At 44.3% G+C, this 22,795-nt stretch overlaps 1 protein-coding gene across 8 annotated transcripts in view; it reads right to left on the bottom strand.

Moving 5' to 3' along the window:
* HERC1 (HECT and RLD domain containing E3 ubiquitin protein ligase family member 1) overlaps window positions 1-22,795 on the bottom strand; it is a 1,817,725-nt gene that overhangs the window by 803,149 nt on the left and 991,781 nt on the right. For all 8 annotated transcript variants that reach the window (XM_085643727.1, XM_085643730.1, XM_085643731.1 and 5 more), the window contains one exon: window positions 14,143-14,195. In XM_085643727.1, coding sequence (XP_085499853.1) covers window positions 14,143-14,195 — 53 coding nt within the window. The remainder of the gene's footprint in view (window positions 1-14,142; window positions 14,196-22,795) is intronic.

The raw sequence follows: 22,795 nt of genomic DNA, 5'->3' as shown, positions 1-22,795 counted from the left end.
GCCCTAGCCAAGGGGGAAGTGGTCCCAGACCTCTGGAAAGGCGCAACCATTATCCCCATCCACAAGAAGGGAGATCGTTCACTGCCTGCAAACTATAGGCCCATAAGCTTAATAGCCACCATACAGAAAGTAGTTGGGAGAATGGTAACAAACCAGCTTATGGACTGGGTTGAAGACAACAACGCCCTTTCTCCATACCAAGCGGGATTCAGGCGAGCAACCAGTACCATCGATCAGGTCTTCCGCTTTACCATATTAAGGTGGAAGACCGTTGTACTGGGAAGGGGCTGCCTGTACGTTGCGTTCGTCGACCTGCGGACGGCGTTCGACCTAGTCCCCCGGTTTAAGTTATGGTTGGTTTTGCAAAAGTTGGGGATCCCTGCTGATCTGCTAACATTAATTATGCGACTGCACGAATCCAACTTCGCTAGAGTCCAGTGGGGTGGAAGTGGAGAGACAACAGAGGATTTCCCAGTGGAAAGGGGTGTTCGACAGGGCTGTTCCATGGCCCCTTTACTTTTCTCGTTATTTATTAACGGAATCGTTGAGAGGATGCTGAAGGCTTGTGTTGATGCCCCATCGTTAGCGGACACCAGGGTTCCGATCCTGATGTTCGCTGACGACACTCTTATCTTGTCTAAGACCCCCATGGGGCTGCAACGTGCATTAAACATTTTTGATGCTTTTTGCACTGAGCATGGGCTAGAGGTAAATGTGGGAAAAACAAAACTAATGGCTTTTTCCCCCGGACGCAGGAACTACCCCAAGGTAACCTTAAACAGCAGTAGGTTAGACATTGTCAAAGAATTTACGTACCTGGGTGTACAGATCGCAGAGGGCATTGGCTGGACGCATCATGTAGATAAAGTGGTCTTAAAGCACCAGCAGCTTTCTGGTGCTTTAAGGGGGGAACACCGCAAATCCAAAACAAAACCCATAAAACCCGCATTAATAGTGTATGACGCGAAGGTTTTGGGTGCCACATTATATGGCGCGGAGCTATGGGCTTGGGATGGTTTAGCGGCTCTTCAGACTTCAGAGAACAAGTTTATGCGAGGGATTACAAGACTCCCACAGAGTACCCCCTTAACCCCACTGTTTTTGGAGTTAGGTAGACGCACCATTGTAGATAGAGCCCGATTGCGCCCAGTCCTTTACTGGAGACGTCTCTGGACGACTCCAGAAATAAGACAATATGCGGAGGGTTTTCAATGGATTATTAAGGAAGATACCTTCCATAAGATAAAATGGCTAAAACATCTGAAGTCCATGTTAGTAAACTTAGGGTTTTCAAATCTTTGGAATAACCCTGAGGGAGAGATCTTCCCTAGCAAAGAAGCCCTTAAAGAACAATACTGGGATTGGGTTGGCGGTAAGATGCTGAATGACACCAGGGCCGACTCTATGACTGGTCGCTTCCTGGAGATAAAATTTTTTCCTGCCCTGGAAAATTACTGGGACAACATCACGGTACCAATGGACAGGAAACTTGTATTTCAGCTAAGATCAGGATCTATCCCCCTCAAGAAACTGACATCTGGCTGGCACAGACCCACCAATAACTTATGTCCAGCATGCGAAAATGCCGAGGAGAGCATAGGCCATTTTCTTTTCGTATGCCACGCTTATGTGAATCCGAGGAGAAAATGGCTCTCGCCGGTATGCAAAAACTTGGGGACACGAGACAGCACAGTGGCTCTAAGAATCCTACGTACAACAACTCAGGATTCGATAGTCATAGGGGTAGCTAAATACCTGGGTTGGGCATGGGCAATTAGAAGACGGTCCCTGGGGGGAAGCAGGTAACAAGGTTTTCCTCTCAACAATGATTAATGTAATACTATTTGTAAATATGGTTTTTATATGTAAATGTTGTATGAGCCGTACTCTATGTTTAATGAATTTTTAATCCGTAATAATGTATTATTGTATAACTGTGTTGATTTTATGTGCTTTTATGAGAATTGTCTCGAATAAAGCTTATACAAAAAAAAAAAAATTCTTTAGCTTCTAGGCACAATAGAGGTAACTTTTTAAAGAATTATGTGATACTTAATTGCCAAATGTCAGGTTGTTATAGCTCGTCCAGTTAGGATACCAGTGCATTGATCGAATTAAATGCCATTTCAGATTATATCAGACCAAATAAAGGCAACTGTTGTAAACTGACTATTGAAACTGAATGGAATCATTTTAAATAAGCAGGATCATTCATGACCGCAGCGAAATTACACAGACACTAATCATTTAGATAACAACCTATTTATTGTAAAACATTCAGTGCGGAGTCGATTCTTTGCCCTGACACTAGACAAGTATTGCTTCCCTTTACGCACCTCTCTAGCTGTTACGAAGAGGCATTTGCAGGCACTAATTGCAATTTGTGTACAACCCATAACTGGAAAGCGGACGCACACACAGTTGGCACCCAATTCCAAAGTTGCCCTGGCACTTAGAATGAGGATGTAAATGATATTCATGTATTTACCTTGGAAGGATGAAAGGTCAAGTATTCAAAGTAAGATTTAAACCTGTAACCACAACTTGAAAAGCAGACATCTGCAGGGAATTCACTATCTGCATAGAAACAAGACTGCTTGCAGTTTTGCTTCTTTGTCATTATAATGTACTACAAATCCCAGAATGAAATGCACAACGTGGAACTGGATGAGCTACTCACGTCAGATGAAGGATAAAATCAGATCATTGGGCATATTAAAGCAATTTCTTTATAGTGATTTGTATTCATGGTCAGATATTAAGATGAGCTAACGTTGTCTGCGCTGTCAGTCATCACACAAGGGTCAAATATCTTCCCTCTAGGAGGTTTCTTGAATGCATTCAGTGCTTAGAAAGGTGCCTTAAATCCAGCTTTGTCTGGCTTTATTATTATATTATTATTATTAATACTATTCATACTGTTATTATGAAGAATTGTAAGCAGTCACGGAACGTGTGAATCAGAATCTGGAACAGTGTACGCTGTCAAGTTGCCAGCCATGGGAGGTAAACCTGATTCCTGATGCAGGAAGATGATGTGAGTGTGTGCTTTAAAAATGAGGCCTTCTCTCATACTTAAAACATTGACATTCAAGGGATGTTGGCACTAGCCAAAAGGTCTGTTTTTGTAATCATTTTTGCAGCTGGGCTGACATGGCTTTATTCCCTGTTGGCTCCTTAGAGAAAACAGCAGTCATGTGGCCCACTCATCGCCCAATCAAAATGCAGAGTTTGAACGGACTACTGTTCACTATGCCGGCGCATACCCTGCCCATTACTAGACCCCCCCTCTCTCCCCCCTCCCCTGCCAGGGTTTATGCCTTTTGAAAATAATATGTGTGTAAAGCCTCAGGCGGGCTTGTAAAATATTCAACCCTTGAAAACGTAGAGTGGGAATTTCTGCGAAGACAGGTGGTTTCCGTCTGCGACAATCAGGAACAAGCATTGGCATAGCCAATATGTCTCGCCTTTGGGACCTTGTAAGTGTTTAGCCATGCAACAGTTGATGTTGTTGCACCAAGGATATTGTGCTGCATAACTAAATACTTATAAGGTCCCAAAAGGGAGACCTATTGGCTATGCCAATGCTTGTTTTTTTTTTTAGCAGAGAGCCCATGGTGGAGGGGAAGCGCAAGGTGCTGACTGGGCAGAAGCTAACTGTGAATGACAGTTGAACAGATCAGATCAGTGCCGACTCAGAACTCCTCAATTTATGGTTATGTGTGTAATTTTCATTTATGATTTTTTTTTTTTTATTACCTACGACCGGTGAGACAGCTAATTCTGTCTAGTCCGAAGCTAACACGTCATGTATGAGGAACGTAATAGAAGTGCTAAAAAAAAAATCTGTTTTATTTGAGCTTGAAAAATTATTTATAGTTAAAAAAAAAAAACTGTTTTACTGCTATTATTGGCAGCTAAGAGCACCATGTCCTACACAACTAAGTACCGGCTTACAAAGTGATGGGGACCTTTTGTGAAACTAAATGTATAAACTCTACCACTGATACATGCCTGCATTGGCGTACCCCTGCTCCTCAGGTATTACCCCTCGAGCAGAATATAGAGACTTAAAAATAATTGTGTCCTCGCCACGTGTATTCTCTCGAAAGGTAGTCTGCCACTGGGATTGCTTTTCCATTGCCTATTGCAGAAATGTCAGCTAAAATATGGCCTTAAATCCCAGTTGATTAATAAGGATGAAGGAAATGGTGTAGAGAAATGATGTTGCTGTTTTGTACTTCGTTGTTAATATGAACACCTACTGTACATTTTGGAATTCTTTACCAGCTGAATCGCAGTATGACTATCCATGACTTTTTAATATTAATCTTTTATTTATTTTTATATATACACGTGGTACACCGACCCTTTCTAAGGTGAAATATGTTCCCCTTTTATGCGCATGTAATCGAAATATGAGATTAGCTAATATAAAATAAGATGAACTGAAACTGCGCACTGACACTCCAATAATAAAACTAAGCAAATGGTATCCTTTTAATGGGACGCTTGAAATCTGGATGTTACATCGCAGTGCACACAAGTGCAGATAATATTGCTTTAGAATGCGAGTAAATCTTGAAAAGTCAGTACGGAATGTATAGTCTCCAAAGAGTAATCGCCAATGAAATGCGTGCGTGGTAACAAAAAAAACAAGTTTTAAAAGCACACGAACACACACTAATATCATTAAACTAACCAAAGAGAATGCACATCTGCCATAAGAAATGTAAACAAGGATGCAATTTGCTTTGCTATCACTGGAACTATAATAGATGCTACATGGAAAAGGATTTTATTTAAAATGAAAACAGACCACAAAGGCTAGAGACCAAACTGCTACAGATGGGTTGAAGTAAACAAAATAAGCGCGGGCACGGTAATTCGAAACAGATGGCACACTGCGCGCCACTGCTTGTAACCGCAAGCCGTAGGCCGTGGGCGGATACATTTCTTGGGAAAGGTGGGACATGCACCTGCCTTTGCCCAATTGCGTGCTGTCTTCGCACGCTAAGCCCAATAGGAAAAATGCTGGAAAAAAAAATACACGCACGAGCGCGTGAAAAGTAGGGGTGGGCGGAATTTGCGTTGTCGTGCTACGCAAAGCTCTGCGAAACGGTAACAAATCTCCGTGAGCACGCAGAAATTCCGCAAACACGCGTAATTGCTTGTTCGCTATGCTTTTTTCCTGTTTGCGAATGCTGTTTACGTGCTAGTGGGGAAATATTTCACGAACATGCATTTTTAGAACGCAAACAAGCAAAAAATTCCACGAAGCCGCGGAACGCAGAATTTTGGGCAATTCCGCGTAGTCCGCGGAACGCGAAAATAGCCAAATTCCGCGAGCGGAACGGAATTTACTGCCCAGTCCTAGTTAAAAGTGCTGAGTGATTCCAAGAAGTCGTCCTCCTAGTACAACGCATGCGCGCTGCACTAGGCTTGACCTAAAAAGGAATGTGTTTCACAGTCTTCCAGCCCATACCTGCGTGGCTGTGTTCCACAAACACGCCAAACTGTGCGTACAGCTTTAATCGCTTTACATTATGCAGATGTATGTCACACTACTGATTGGGAAACTTCATGCCCCCCACAGGGCCTTGTGTTTTGGGATTCTAGTGTTCTGGTAAGCCCTTGGAATAGAAGCATTAAATCACATGGTGGCAGAGTTTGGTAGAAGAGGCACCCAACACCTCACAGATATGGCTTTGTGCAGCTGTTGGGTGTGCTGTTTGCTGCATCATCCTGCAGAGGGCGCTGTGCATGCTCTGGTGGATTGTACAGTAACCATATGCCCCTTCCTGTTACTCTTACACTACTCACTGCGTCACGTGGTCAGGTTTTAATGCAGTCGTAAGAGCGAAAAGAAAAACAAACAAGAAACATATCTTCATTTGCAGGGGACGGCTGAGGGAGGACAGGCAGGAAAATGTCCTGTCAAGCTGGTAGGGGTGGGCCAGGCTCAGCCAAATTGTAAGCTTCCTGGAATTTGACTGAGCCTTTTCCGTCCTGTCTCACTTTCCAGTAGCTCCCATGGCCCCCTTGAAAATACCCAATTCCCTAGAGGCCTTGCGACTGTGAGGTGGACCATCAGCATCCCATGCTAGTTTTAGGATTGACCACTTCAGGGCATCACGTAAAATAATATGTGGGAGCAGTTTGATTGTCACTAATCAACCAAATGTGGCTTACTCCTCTGATACAGAAGTGAGTCTGTTTTAACACCTTTTATACACAAATGGCGCCAGTTTTTTTTGTCCACTCCAGTGGTGAGGATGTATATTCAAATACATGTTTTACTAGTAAAGACAATGAAGAGTGGGGGGGTGCAAGCCAAGCTTCTGCCAGCCCCATCACAGGGAAGAAGTACTGTGCCAGGGAAATGGTTCCCACATGTATCCCCACTAAGCTTCGCCCACTCTCCGCCCATATTTTTAATTGGTTTGTGTTATTGTCCATTGTAAACTGTGGCTTTTCACTGGTAAAAAGGCTTAGTAGTCCCTCCTTAGTACCGCCTTTTCCCATTTTGTAACCTCCCACGAGGACACCCACTGTTAAGAGTGTTGTTGCTTGGTAGCCTTTAATTACAGCCTCCGAGCACTATTTCCTCGAATAGCTTTGTACTGCCTGCTCGTGCAGGCAGGTCACACTCTCTCCTAACGCCGAACGCATTTGCAATGCAATAGGTCTTGCATTTGAGAGTGTTTAAGCTATTGGCATTATAAATGACAATGTCTTTTTTTTATCGGTTTTCAAAACAACACATTAATAAAAAGGCATTGTCATTTACAATGCCAATAGCTCAAACTCTCATAAGTGTGAGACCTTATTGCATTGCAAATGCTTGTTTTAATTCCTGGCAGGTGCACAACTACTAGTAGTATTCTCACAATGGTCCACTTTCAACTGTCCTGAGCTTCCTGGGCCATGGTTGTGATCTAGTTGCCCCATCTGCTGAAGTAAAACTTTGTGGTTGTGTGTTGTTTGTTTGTACGTGAACCGTTTTTACCCCGATTTGTTTCTGGATGGCCTTTACAGCCAAGAAGACTATCCTCAGATCTAGCACATCTATCACATCTATATGATTCACTGCACCTTCTGGGCTTCATAAGCACCTGATATTTAATTTAGTATTTGTACCCCACACTAGCAAACTCCCAGTTGCCTGTGACCACTGACATTGTAGGCACTTCTGGAGTGGTATCCCATGTAATCTTGCATTGGTTGTACATGTGTGCAAGATGCCACCATGCACATTATTTTCCCCCTTGTCTCACTGTCAGAGATTGCCTTTTCTGGTAAAGGTGAGTTGCCCCACCTGAGCCAGGATTCTCTTGGTAACTGGAAAGAATTTTGCCTCCATGGTCCCCAAAAAGTATTTTATCCATCCAATACTGGGGCAGATTTTTCCAGGTTTCAGGAGGGCACCAATCTGTGGAGCGTTTCCATGATTGTGTTTAGGCTCTCCTGGCACTGCTCAAAAGACTTTGCCTGTATCATGCTGTCATCAAAGTAAGGACAGGCATAGATCCCTTGTCTCAAGTGGCTGCACCTATAGCAAGTACACAAAAAGTGATGAATAGAATGCTTGAATTAATATCTTCCAGCACGTTTCAGCATCTACAGTGAGACACTTTGTGAAAATCCTTGGCACAGGTGTTATTCCAAAGGACAGTGCCCTGAACTGCTAGTGTACCAAGTTCAAGAAGAACTGCAGGAATCTACTGTGACTGTTCATCAGCAGGTGCAGGAAGACTTATTCGAGGTCTATGGTGGCCATGTAGTCACCTTTCTGCAGATGCAGGATAACTCCCTGGAGCATTGCCAATTTGAACGTTTGTACCTTTACAAACTTGTTCAAAGCAAGTAGATCCAAGAACTAAGACACTCATCATCATGCTGGTGCGATCTTTTTTCATTTTTTGCAATTAATCGTCCGCTACTAGCCCAAAGAGGTTTAACCCATAAAAAGGCATATGTACTACTGCCACCTGTCCTTCCTGCTTGAACCTTGAGACTCTCAGGGATGCATGCCTTCCTAGGTTGGAAACAGATATCTGCTGGCTGTATCCATATTTTAGACCAGTGCTGGAGATGGTCTTACTCTTCTGGATGACAAACTTTGACTCCTCCTTTTACTGGTCTAAGAGGTGATGGATTAACTCTTCCACCTAAACTCACTGATTGTCGCAAACTTGTTGGGTGGCACATTAGAGTTGCATCATTGGGTGACAGCCGACCGCTTCAATTTTCACACCACTATCTCCATCTATTTGCTCTCCCTCTTTGGTAGAGTCCTTGTAGCATTGGCTCTTTTGCGTGCTGTGATGGTAGTCTACTGCCAAGCTGCCCCTGATTTATTTATTTATAAAGTTTTATATAGCACAAATATGATCCCGAAGGATATCAGAGCGCTTTACAATTTGAAGGAAAGGAAGGTAACAGTTGCAGTACAGGCATCAAAAGGAATACCGATCCAAACAAATTAAATATGCAAACCAAACAGCAAGGTTACAATCGAAAGGGGGTAACAAAGGGTAAGGTAATAACTGGTACATAGCGAACTGGGTGGAGAGCACGTGATTAGTAGAGAAGAATAACACCCAACGCAGGACTTAGGGTGTAAGTCCAAAGCAATAGAGCAGACAATCGGAGACTCTTTTAAGGTAAGAACCTGCTCACGAGGAATCTTTTTACTTCCAATTTGAAGGCAACCGTGGAGGAGATTCTTCGAATTTCCGGTGGGAGAGAGTTCCAGATCTTCGGCGCAGAGCCGGAGAAAGCTCAGTGACACATTTTCTTTTTTGCAAAAGATCTGTGGTTTCAGGATGAGAGAGTTAGCACTCATAGAAAGTCTACCTCCTCCGGATAATTCTAGCTTTTGCGCTAGATAACTGGGGTTTTTGAAATGGAGGGCTTTGTGAGACAGACATGCAATCTTAAGCTGAATTCTTGCTTCATAGGGCAACCAATTTAGGGATTTTAAGACTGGAGAGATGTGCTCATTTCTTTTGGTTCCCGTAACCAATCTGGCCGCAGCATTCAGTGATGCCCTTAGAGGGGCCAAGGTATAGTTGGGGAGGCAACAGAGCATTGAACTGCTATAGTCTAGCCTCGGCAAAACAAGCCCTTGGACTACTTGCTTGAAGTCAGCTTGTGGGAGGAAAAGTTTGAGATTTCGGAGTATCCTCATCAGGCGATTAGCTCCCTTGCACACATTGCTGATATGCTTCTTTGTGTTCAGATGCTTGTCCAGGGTGATTCCGTGAGATTTGGCTGAGTCAATAATGAGGGGGGAGCAGTTGAAGGCAGTGAGGTGGTTAATCCAAAGGTCTAACTTGGGGATGTGATTCGGGGGAGAAATGAGAAGGAATTCTGTTTTGGAGGTGTTAAGCAAGAGGTGGTTCTCAGTTAACCAGTTTTGAGTATTTATTAGGGTAGTGTTGAGTGATATGAGGTTATTTGGGGAGGAGATTTTCAGATAAAGTTGTGTATCATCTGCATACATATGGAGGAGAATGTCAGTGGAATTTAGTGCATTAGCTAAAGGTTCGAAGAACAAATTGAAGAGTATGGGAGATAAGGCGGACCCTTGGGGGACCCCCATGGATATTGGTGATGGCTGGGAGAGAGAGTGGTTGGCCTCAACTCTTCGGGATCTGTGGTGGAGGAAGGATGAGAACCACTGCAGCACCGAACCAGACAGGCCCATCCTGTGCTCCAAAATGGATAGGAGGTTGTCGTGATTAACAGTGTCAAACTCAGAGGAAAGGTCAAGAAGGATAAGGAGGCAAGATTCATTTTGGTCAAGCATTTTGAAAATGTCATCCATAACGTGAATGAGAGCAGATTCGGTGCTGTGCCCACTCTGAAAGCCAGATTGGTGTTGGTCCAGAAGATGGAAATTCTCGATGTGGGCACAGAGTTGAGATTGGACGCATTTTTCTAGGAGTTTGGCTAGAGTGGGGATGTTAGAAATAGGGCGGAAGTTGTTACTATCTGCTGTAGGATTTTTAAGATAGGTGTTACCTGAGCGGCTTTTGGGCAATCCGGGATCGTACCTTGTGACAGAGACGCATTGACAATCTTTGTCCACATGGGGGTGATGACATCCTTGATTTCTAAGGTGGTAACGGGTCGCTAAAATGATTAGATGGGTTGATACTCTTAAGAATCTTGTTAGTGTCTCTTTCACTGAGGGGAGTGAAGGTGCCCCATGATGCATTAATCTTGGTGCTCAGGCTAGTCGGTTCGATCTTCTCTGATAGAGGTGAAGGGGGGGGGGGGGAGGCAAAGGGGGTGGGGCGCTGACCCACCGGATTAGCTGGTCCGAGGATTGTTTCAATCTCCAGGATCGTTAGATTGCTCTAAGGTTGCGGCGTTCCGACTTTAAGTTGTCGTTGACCCATGGTTTGGATATTTTTGATGAGGCATTTTTTTGTTGGAGTGGAGCAATGGAATCCATGATGCTAGAGATAGTAGAGTTGTAGAAGTCAGTGAGAGCATGTACCTCAGACATGTCAACTTGTGGAGAGAGGGCAAATTTACAGTGGGTTGCTATATCAGCTATATTGATATCTCTGAGGTCCCTTTTCCAAATCTTCGATTTCGTTGGTTGAGCCTTCCTCAGATAGACCTCCATGTTGATGAAAAAGAAGATGCTGTGATGATCGGACCAATCGCAAGGGGCAATGGTGTCCAGTGTGATGGTGTGATCTTTATTGATGATAAGGGCCAGAATTTCTCCTTTATTATGGGGTGGCCGGTCACAGTGTTGAATCAGCTTGTGATCACTTAAGAAGGATTTGAGGCACGTTACAGCTTGTTCATTGAAGTTGGACCAGTGGAGGTTGAAATCACTGAGGACGATTTGGGCCATAGCGGAATAAACATTGCCAGAGATGGTTTCCATTAATTGTTCGATGAAGGGGAGGTGTCCCCAGGGGGGGGGTGATCAAATCTGTGTAGTTTGCATACCTGAAGGTTGTGACTAGAGATATTGAGACAAAGGTATTTGCATGAGGACGGCGTAGAGGACTTCGAGTGGGAGACCGATAGTGTGCTTCGATGTATACAAGCTATGCCACGCCCATCTTCAAAACTCTGTCTAGACAGATTATGTCAGTGAAGGAGGCACTAATAGGTCTAGGATGGGAGTGGAAGCGGGACTGAGTCAAGTTTCAGTGAGGATGATGATGTCCATCTCATTGTGTTGGATGAGGTCCAATATTTCAGAGGCAGGTTTGTTGGCTGACCTGCAGTTGAGTAGTATGCATTTAAGTTGCACCGGTGTATGAGGGGGAGGAGTCTGTATGATGTTCACTCTCATAAGGTTGTCATTATTTATGCCTCTAAGGTTGTGAGGGGGTTCTCTGTACGGGTTAGCGTGAATAGCTTGAATTTGCCCCAGAGTAATCTTGTTGGTGTCTAAGATAAGCGAGCAGGAGTTGAGTAGGTCCTCGATATCGTTAGACACGAGATAAGCCTTCGCTCTTCTGGGGCGGGAGGGAGCATTAGGTAGGGGTATGGTTTTAGAGATAGAAAGGTGGGGGCTGACCACGGGGAGTTCTGTCACCAGTAGGGGCTCTGGGCAAATTTGCATGGGAGAGGAGGGAACTAATCAGGGGGAGGTGTTCAGTTGAAAGGTCTTTCAAATCATGAAGTTCGACGGTGAGAAGGGGCAGCTGGAGAGATATATTGCCCAGGCACGCCACCAGGTCTGAATGCTGTGTGAGGGGTAAAGGTTGTGTGGGGAGTTCTGGCAGAGAGGAGGGGTCTCGATGTGTACCAGAGAGGTCTATGGCAGATTTTTGAGGTTCCAGAGGGGGGAGTTGGTCATCGAGGACTTGCGGTGTTCCATGATGTATGGATAGAGAGGTTGGTACAAGTAGGAGGGTGGGAGGGCCAGTGTCCTGTGAGTCAGGGACGGTCAAGTAAGGATTGAGTGGGTTTAGGGGAACATGGCCCGTGGAAGGCAGTTGCCAGGACTCCGACGTAGCCGGTGGCATAGAGAGAGGGATGCGAGATGGGGGAACATTCGATGAGTGCAATGGTGATAGGGTGAGAGGGGAACTCACTGCTCGAGAATCAGCCTGTAACAGACTGGAGAATGGCAAGAAGAGCGAACCAGTAGTCTCGCTCGCCTTCGGAGTCAGAGGTCTAGTGAATTGGGTCAGTATGACAGGGGGTTGAGAGGTTCTGGGAACCTCTAAGAGGGGGAATTATTTAGGGAGAGTGTGGGCCTCCCGACTGTGGAGGAGGGAGGACTGGTAAAGTCCAAAGTGGTGATAGGGTGTGGATAGGGGTCATTGGATTTAGCCGAGACCGCCTTCTTGAGTGTAGGGAAGATGTTGCCATCAAGGCTAGATTTGCATTAGAGGCTTGGATAAGTATGATACCCTGATGTAGGCAAGATTGCTGGAATAATGTATATACTTCTTTGCCATCCTAGGTGCTACATCCTTGGCTAAGGCTGATTCACTCAAGGGCTCTCGCCCTGGTCTAGGATGCTGGGGAGCTTTGGAAGGAACTGGTTCATGCACCCTGTAGGTGTCTGCTGTCCTTTTAACCAGGGCATTATAGACAACAATGTCACTGAGGGAGGTGGGGTTAGAGGTCTGGAGGGGTAATTGTCCTCCCCCTCTTCAGAGGAGTCTGTTTCTATATCCTGCCACCCTCCCCTTATTCCTGCTGACTCTGGTCATGAAAATAAGCCTAGTCAAAGTGACCTTCTTTGGTACCTTTTTCCATAGAACAATTCTTCCTCCTCCTTCTTCGTCATTTGAGGCAACAGATTGCTGTATTCCACCTCCTGATCATTCTCCCACTGAGGCTTCAGTGGAATACAAAATCCCTTCAGGAAATCATCAAACTCCTTCCTTTTCATGAGGGCCTACATTTCAGCCTCAAGCCTGCATTTTTTCTCTCAATGTCAAGAGCGCCCTGTTTGGCGTGAAGGGCTTCCTCTTCAGTGCCGATTATTCCTTTTCTCCAGGGTCAATGTCCCTGCTGATCGCCAGTCGAGGACGGTTCCAAGGGTTAAACACTAATGGTGTATTTCGACTTTGACCCGTAGAGTTCCTTGTGCTTGCCCTTGATCACTGTTGGTTTCGGTGTAAGGGTAGTCTTGAAGGACTTTAATCCTGAATGCTTTGATCGGCCCCACCGTGTCCCTGTGGCGTTACCTGGCGCTTCTTCATCTCACTATCTTACTCTGTCTTCACTCTCTTTTTTGGTGAACTGGATGTGCCACCTATTTCCTCTGGGCACTTTTCATAACTCAACAGGCCAATGTCTTTGATTTATCCTGCGACTGTGTCATGAATCAGTGGGCCAACCTCAGATTCCCCCATTTTCTTTGAGGTTTTAGGCAGGAATTATGCACATGGGTTACAGCCCTTAGAACTGTGATCCTTTGGAGAGCAAAGGCTGCAAATCTTGTGGTGATCTTTCTAGGCAAGTTTATGGTGGCACTTCTGGCAGAACCTAAAATTGGCATACTCTATTCCTCATGTTCATTGCACGACCTGCATGGTTGAAACCCTTCCAATGCATCTGAAAAGGTTTTGTAGTCTTCTAACCGTCCGTTTCCCTCAGAATGCTTTGGTTTTGGTCAGTGATCCCTCAAACACTTTCCATGCTCCCGGCTATGCTTCAAGACTAAAAACAAGGAAAAACAAATTTGAAGATACCGACCACGCAAAGGGGTTTCTGTGATGGGCAACTGACATCACAAGTAGATGACTGGCCTCCAGATGGTCGACATCTCCCAAGTGGCAGTAAAATAACAATTCAGTACCCAACCACTAGATGGCAGCATGATGCACAGAAACTAGAAATTATATAGACTGTTTGTATCTAATAAACTTGAAACTCAATGGTCAGTAATACTGTTGCTTGCATTTAAAAGTGTTAAAACATTTCTTCCATGCAGTAATGCACATGCCCAAATTCAAAAGGAACAATTTGTCCATAAGTATTCATACTTTTTCTGCCAGTTAAATGAAACAATTACATTGGTACTATGTTAAAACATTTCTTCCATGCAGTAATGCACATGCCCAAATTCAAAAGAAACAACTTATCCAGAAGTATTCATACTTTTTCTGCCAGTTTAACAAAACAATTACATTGGTACTATACCTTCATATACACTGTCCTGCTTGCCAATCAAATCTGGAGCTTGTCCTTTATATCTACACCAAAATAATGAGAAGTGGGTGTAAAATGTAAGATAATAACTTGTTTCACACATAAAATATTTAATAACTAACCATGCTACACAAATGGAAGAACATTTCAAATCTTTTTGGCCCACTCCGACCCAAAATGAGTTGAGTGTGCAACACGGCTCATCAGGCACAGACCTCTCTATAGGACATTCAGGAATTGCTGCTGTCCAAAATGTGTGAGTTTGCACATGTACCTCATAACAAATGTCTTCTACCAGAACCCCAAGTAAGCCATTTGTTATTCTTTAATGAACGACTGATCCTAACAACCTCGCCATTGCCTTCCCATTAAACCCACCCACAAATTGCATTGATTCACCCATCTCACTGCAAGTTCCACATTTTCAAGACAGACAATGATTACTACCCTTGCACAGTTAGTCTCATCCTGACCCAAAAGCTGCAATATAATAACCTAGCTGATTGAATACTTACAGTTCATTGTGGACTCACTGGTTCCATATGGCTACTAGATAATATGCAAAAATGAGCTATTTTAGCACTAGGTGGCTTGTCTCATTCATGCACATTCACTCACAACCGCTATTCTAAAGGTCTCCAGCTTGCCATCACACCTTCTAAAACCACTTACATTTATATCATATATCACCAAACTGATCTCAAAGCTAATTACTTTGCTTGGCTTTCCAACTACTTCGCCATGAGCCAAATTCTGTCCACAAACATCACCTTCCTGTAGGAAAGTACCCCTTCTTGAAATGGTCACCCCCACTTTTTGCCTGGTATCTGATGCAATTTTGATAGAGGTGTACTGGGTTCCTGCTACTGGGGTCCCCGGTGCCAGATCTCTTTCCCTAAAACTGTAAATTGTTACACCAACTGGCAAGACCTTTAGTACCCCCCTGTATGTACCTAGTAAATGGTATCCCTAAAACCTAGGACAAGGAGGCTAAATAGGGTTCCCAAGGGCTGCAGCATGTATTGTGCCATCCTAAACCCCACAGTACAAACATGCAAACTGCCAATGCAAACTGCATGCCATGGTGCTAAGAAAAGTGAAGCCATGATATGGCACACTGCCTGTGTGTCATGCCTGCAGACACTGCATGCAGTATAGCTAAGGCACTTGTACAGCAGGCCTCACAGCTCTAAGGCAGGGTGCACTATACAACATGTGTGGACACTGACTATTAGTGCTCTGGGTGACTGGTGTGTACAAACCTACCACAAAAGACAGGTTTCTGACACCCTGCAAGAGGTGTTGCCACCTCCTCCAAGCAGGATGGCTAAGTAATCAGCATATCAAGGCAGAAGGCTTCAAAGGCCTCTGCCACCTTTGATATGCGACCAAGGCTTCCCCAGACAGGGGAAATGAAATCCCCTGCCACAGGCCCATCTGGCACAAGGACAGGTGGTTAAATTAGCTAGTCAGGAGGCGTGTTCTCCTCTCAGGCTAATTCCACCCATAAGATGGTATACCTGATGTGAACACAAATTTTAGAATTCTACCTTCTTCGTTTTTGCAGAATTAGGCTCTCTAGGCCTGGGTTATGCCCACCTCGCACAGGAAGTAGTCATATAGATAGAGGGTATAGGCACCCTAAAAGGTAAGTAGCCCAATGGCTACTATCTGTCACTGCCTGTAACACCCTTAAATTGAGTATTTAGGTGGCACGCCCGATACCAGAGACCTAGATTCAACAGATCAAGAATAAGAGGACAAAGGAGAGCCACGAGAAAAGCAGGAACTGAAGACTTGCTGTGGACTTTTGGCGCTAAACCCTGTCTGCTTGCACCAAGTTTTGCCAATAGTGACCAGCAACTCGTCCTGCAGCTGACCAGCTTCCAAGGTCCCCGGGAGACTGCCAGCCTTTCGTACATTGCCAGCAATCTCCCATGGAGTAGAGGAGCTACTACCCTGCAGGCGGCAGGTGCAAAGAAGCAAAGTCAGATTTACCAAAATTCTGCTCATTGGTTCAGTCCAGTGCAGCAGCCCCCAGGAAGAGGTACATGTGCTCTTGCTGGTCAGATCTGTCCCGCCACCAAGTGAGAGGACACCAGATCCAACCGGATCCTCATGGGTCCAACACCCGGGGTGCCGGACCCCTTGCAGCAAGCAGAGACCGTGAGTGTCCAATCCGGACTTCAACGATACCGTTACCGAGCACCCGTCGGGGGGCATCATCACCGCAGAGACCCACTTCCAGAGTGGCTCAGCTGTCCTGATTTTGCACCCTCAACCCGGAGAACACCGGCAACCGCAAGACCCTAGGATGCACAGAGACCAGACAACTTTTTCATACTGCACCTGAGTGCCTCATCCCGGGATCTGATGAACCGACTGTGCTTCTTGTTCCCAAGACCCTTGTGACCCGAGCTCCCTGTGGGAGCTCCAGGACTTGTCCACCAAACCCCCTCTGTGGCTTGTTTCTAGGTAGCCCCTTTCTTCCTACTGGAGTAGTGTGCACAGCTACCAACCCGACCAGCACCTCTGCACCCAAGTGCCCCAGGAAAGGTAACTAGCAACTGATGGTGGTACTATAGACCTTGGCTCCCTATAACCCCAAGTCTCGAATGAGACCCCCAGAAACTGATCATATTTAAGTGAACTATATACCTGTAAAAATTCATATTTAAAAAAAGCACCTACATGATAATGTAGTTCTTGGTATCAAAATTTACATAAAAATACGACTTATTTTTATAATTTTATCTCAAATTTATTCTGGAGTGTATGTCTCATTTATTATCTCTGTGAGCATACAAATGCTAGGCACTACACATTGATAAGCTTCTAACCACTCACCCACAGTACCACAAAGGAGTGCATTTGGGTTATCATTTGTGCCTCTGTAAACCAACTGCGGTTTGCCTGGACTCTTAACACAGTGTACCTCGTTTTGGTCCATTTTAGCTTCCCACACTTCCGAAGTGAAATCAACATTGACCGAGGGAAAACCAGACACCAAATATTCTAGTTTCAAATGAATGACCTCCACCAACACTATTTTCCCATAACTAAATCTAAGGGAGGATTTTGTACTTCCGAATTGGTGGCTCTGCTGAAATAAAAGTATTCCTACCTATCAAGATAGACTGGTTCAACCATTTCCTAGTGAATGCATTTACTTACTTTGAACTCTTCTCCATCATCCAAAGTTTACTCTAAAGCTTTTGTTCTGAATATTTAGGCACTGCTCATGAAAAGCCATACCCTACATGTTCTTATAGACACCATCCCTCCAGGACTTGTTCACCTTAACCAATGGGCAGAAATGTATCTCTAAAGGATTGTAATAATATTACTGCCTCACAGTTGATAAAATAGTCCCATTTAAATTAAAATACATAAAACAGTCAACCGTGGTTGAGATAGGTTCTCAATGGGAAAAGAAAGACGTTTCGCTGCCTTAAAAATGCTTTGTGTGCTCTCAAATCCCTAATGCTTGGGGATGTGGAGGTTTAAAAATAAGTTTAACATATTTCTTCACCAACACCAAAGCTAGATATCAGAAATAATAAATTGTTCTCTAATCCAGCTGGAATAGTTTTCCACTATATCCACTCTAATACAGCAACTCTTGCCATATCCCTGCTTTGCCTTGCTCCACATCTGACAAAACAAATCCATGTTCTTCACTGACAATTTATTATCTAGCAGAGACAGTTTCAAACCTACCTTGACCTTTGAGGAATTACCTTCACCAAAAATAAACAACAGCAGAAATGTTTTATTCCCATGGTTAGACCAGTCAGCCTTAAGGTGGTCTTCCTCCACACGTGTTGCCTACCTAGCTTCAACTTCTGCTGGATTTTGCTTTTGTTGGCCTTAGGACCAGTGCTAAAGTGCTTGTGCTCACCCCCCTACACGTGGTTTGACTGGCATACACCTAGTGTGCCTGAAGGGGCCATCTGGTGGCAGAGCAGAGCACAGCCACACTTACACCTGAACAGCCTTTGGTCTGCCTTCACACAAAGAGCTTAACAACCCTGTATTGTCCTTGCAGCCAGCTTGGAGCCAGGGCAGGGGAGTCAGGAAATTCCAAGCACTTCAAAGAACCTTTCCAGAACCTTCTCCCAGCTTCTAGAAGAGCACCGGGGTATAAAAATGGGACCTTCAGACCCAGTCTTCAGTTCACTACTGGACCTGTGGAAGGACTCTAAGAGGGGTGTGTGCTGCTGTGACCTGCTGTGCACTCTGCCAGACTACTACTGTACATGGAAAGACTGCTTTGCTGCCTGGACCTGCCTTGAACCCTCACAGATCAACCCTGCAGTTGAGCCCTGCATCTACACCTGCACCCAGGACTATCAGAAGTGACTCCAAGGGCTAGTTTGCTGGCCTCCTGTTCAGAGCCACAGGGGCATAGGCTCCCACCATTTAGAACCCGCATCTGGACCCATCCTGAGAGAGTCTTGAACCTGCTAAACGTGTCCCACCAGTCCTGGACCCTTGGTTGCGGTACTAAGCCTGCCCAGATGGCAAAACTGAGGACTTAGACAAAATTTCACCACAAATTGCTCTGAGAACCAGGAGACGACCAGGACCGACCTGCTCGCCTATCCGCCAGAGGTGGATCGGCGGTCGGACTGACTTCGCTGCTTCTCCTGGTATGTCTTTCTCCGCAGCAGCAAATCCGATTCAGCAGTCCTTCCCCAAAGGGGTATCTGATCTCGAGGAACTGTCTTCAGCTACAGCCTTCTGCCTCACCCACTGGAGTTTTGAGTTCCATTTCTGCAACTAAGTCTGAACATAAAAATCTTCCTTGTGGCTTCAACCCAAGGCCATCTAACGATGATGCTCCTTCCTGGGACACTTCTTGCAGACTTACCCCACTGAACTTTACCTTCTTAGACATTTTTCTTCAGAATTTCTTTTAAGTTGGAAAGTAAGAACTGACCGATCCCAATCCACTTCTTGAATCTGAACCGCACTACATAGTGGTTAGCCTCGACTTTGACCCGGTCTCACAAGACTAGATGTCCGCAGTTGTAACTTTCATATTTTAGGCACTTTTTGGAACCTTAAACTTTAAAAATTCATAACTGCGTATCTACTGATTGGGTGCTTGCCATTTTGGTTTCAAATAATTTATTAAAATGTACTATATTTTTCCAATTTGTTTTTTGATTTTTCTTGTGTTGTATTTCACTTTATTACTGTTTGTGTGCTGCATAAATACCTTACACATTGCCTCCAAGTAAAGCCTGAATGCTTTTTGTGCCAAGCTACTCAGGGTTAAGTACAGGTTAATTTAGTGACTTTTTGTGGTGCACCCTGTAACAGATTGTGGCTGTTGCTTGACCAGGGTTCACACCCCAGTCAGCCAACAACCCAATTTTTCACACCCATTAACACTGAAAAAGAAAATGCTCTCACCTGTAATCCTCGTTCTCTTCCAGAGAAATCCTCATCAAAGTTATAAGCAATGAATAGCTCTGTCCATGTGTCGGGATCCCAGAGCACTTTTAAAAAGTATACATAAATGTATTACAAAAGTGTATATATAACAAGAATTCATATACGAGTTTGCAACCTAAAGAAGGGAAAAATAGGCAGATTTCCTTGAAGTGTCATTTAAAAAAAAAAAAAAAAAGCCAATTGCAAAGACCTGCCTCCTTATAAAAAGGAGTCCATAGCAAATCTTTCACAAACTTTTTTAAAATCAGAAAGTAAGAGAATAAGAGACATCTTTAGCTAATTGGCTAAGGAGGTCAGAGTATGAAATGAGTCCAACAACCATAAAAAGTAAATGAGCAATTTACTGTAGCCAGAATCCCTCAGGGGATAGCGTATAGAGTGTGATGTCCTGAAGAATTAGAATAATATGGATACATGGCAGACCACGGAAGTAGGTCAAGTTGGGCTAGGTTAGGGTCCAACTTGGTTGATTAATACACAATTAATAAGCAAATGTATGCTGCGGAAACCAGTCCCAGGATGCTTGTTTCCGGGTCAGAGAGGACCTGGCTTGGCAGTTCGAGATGGACTGTTCCCATAAGGAACAGGGTCAAGACTGATTTGCATATGGCTGGGTCCAAACTGGGGTGTTGTAGTGAGCAAAAGAATGATGGATTAAACCCAGATCCTTGTGACTGGGGTGAATGTTTGCATTGTTCAGCATTCCGTCCATCAATTGTTTCTTTTGCATATGTTGCCCTAAGTGGGAAGGGTATGCCCAGACGTGGGTCCCGTACTCACTACACCGCTGGATTCAAGCTAGCCTGGCTAATGAAGGGTGATGCCCTGAAATCGGTCCCAGGATGCTGGTTTCTGGTCCAGGGAGGACCTGGCTTGGCAGTTCGGGTTGGACTGTTCCTATAAGGAACAGGGTCAAGACTGATTTGCATATGGCTGGGTCCAAACTGGGGTGGTGTGGTGAGCACAAGAATGATTGATTAAACGCTGATACTTGTGACTAGGGGTGAATGTTTGTATTGTCCAGCATTCCGTCCATCAATGGTTTCTTTTGCAGTTACGAAATGGGCAGTCATATTTGAAATCCAGACAAGCTGACCAGCAGCAGAAATCTTACATCCTGGGGTATTTCTGACCCCTTTAGCTAAGATACTGATTGTGATTATAGGTGGAATCATTGCTTCACTTCCATAAACTCAAGCAAAAAGGACTCGACTACATGAGACCAACTCGTAATGGTGGAAGCAGATGATAGGACACAGACAAAGACTAGAGATGTGGCGGTGTGAATCTTTGCGCTACATGGTAGTTGTGAGAAGTAACAGCTGTCTGCCCAGCGAGACGATAGGCAGTGGAGAGAATGCTCTTAATGTATAGAAGTTGTAGAGGTACTAATGTACTGTGATCTCTCCCTCCTTCATACCTCCTCACCCCTTTCAGCCCGACCCATAACAAGGTACAGTGGCCCAAACCGTGGCAACGCACTAATCAACCAGAGTGGGTGACACAAGTACAGTACAAAACAGCAGTTTATTTGTGAAGTACAGAGTCAGAAACAATCTAATAAGAGCACAGTTAGAACCATTATACTCCAATACTGGGATTTAGACTGGGTTTTTATGGAGAGAAAAAAAATCCATGACGGAGTGCTGGTATTACAAGTGAAGTTTCTTTCTCTATCCTGGAATTTTATCTGCTTTATAAAACCTGTAGATTAGACTAGCTAGCTTGAATCCAAATTCAGAAGTTCATTACCAGGATCATTGAAAGGATTTTCTTGAAAGAATAAATTACTTCATTTTGGTAATATTTTCCCCACAAATACAATTCCTCCAGCTGAATTCTCTAAATGCCCTCTTTCGTAGGTGCCAGACTGAATCTGGGAATTTTACAAATCAGTCTTAAGTCACCGACTCTAGATGGAGGTGTCCAGCATCTTGACTAGAGTCTGGAGACTCCACTGGCAATGGCACAATGGATTATATACATGGCACCGGACCACAGGTAAAATCAGTTCTGTCTGAGCTTTTCCACCCTGTCCCCAAGAAGCAAAGGACGTACAGAATGGAGTTAAATGAAAATGTAACTAGAAAAAGTAACTCCTTCTCTAAAGTCAAAGTGCAAGGGTTGTAGGGGATCTGAAGAAGCTATAGTACCCAAGAACATTAGTGAAGTTAAGCAACTTGGACAGCTAATGGATACCCACTCCTTGAGAGTCCTTAAATGAACCTATGAAACAACATCTACAAAGGATAATGACCTAGGATCCCACCAGAAAGTATAACCAGGAGGATTGGAGCACAGCTCTTCCAAACTGGGATTGCACCCGCTTTCCTTATACAAGACAATGTACAGCAAAAGTCCACTCAGAAGATAAAGGGGCAGCATTACAAATCATCTAAATCGAGCCAACCATATACAGGGTACAGGGTAGCAGAAATTCCTCAGGCAAAGAGCGCCTGAAACCCCTCCAAGGCAGGCTTTTCAAATCATAAGCAAGCATGGGTTTTAAGAGTGATCCATCAAAAGCTAAGAAAAAGATTCCACTGATACACTGAAAAGGGTTTTGGGGGAACTTCTTCTGTAGACCCCCACCTCCAAGGAATCATTTGGTCCGGCGATATGAGGCACAAAGAAATCATAGCTAGATACTCTTTAACTGTCCCAGTGGTAAGCTTATTTTATTCCATGGAAACAGTGAACTGCAGAGTAAGTGAAGCCTGACTTTAAAGAATCCAGAAAACTTGTGTGCCCAGAATGCATAAACAGATCACTTTCTGGGTTAGTCTGCTCTCACTGAGTTAGAAGACCCTTACGTAGATAAAGCTGCCAAGAGCTGGACAAGCTGAGATGTAGAATGGATGCCTTACCAAATCAGACTTATCAAAACTTCCTGAGCATTGTTTATCCTGATTTTCTTAAAGACCCGTGTAAGTAGGGCAATGTGTGGAATAGTAAAATGAATGCTGAATGTCCACAGAATACTGAAAGCATCACCAGCAGCACCTTGGAGATGATACACCATGGAACACATTTAGACGATATTTCTTGTGCGTGTAACCAAAAGGTCTATGTCAAACCCGCAAGACAAATGCATTATCCTCTACAATCTGAGCCAATTACTATTCATTTTTTTAACACATATGTTTATTACCATTTATAATAAACATCGCTGGAGGTGAAA

This window comes from Triturus cristatus, chromosome 3_1, assembly GCF_964204655.1.
Source record: "Triturus cristatus chromosome 3_1, aTriCri1.1, whole genome shotgun sequence".
In the NCBI taxonomy this organism is placed as follows: Eukaryota; Metazoa; Chordata; class Amphibia; order Caudata; family Salamandridae; genus Triturus; species Triturus cristatus.
Note: the sequence above shows the minus strand (reverse complement) of the source record. Positions and strands in the feature narration are given on the sequence as shown.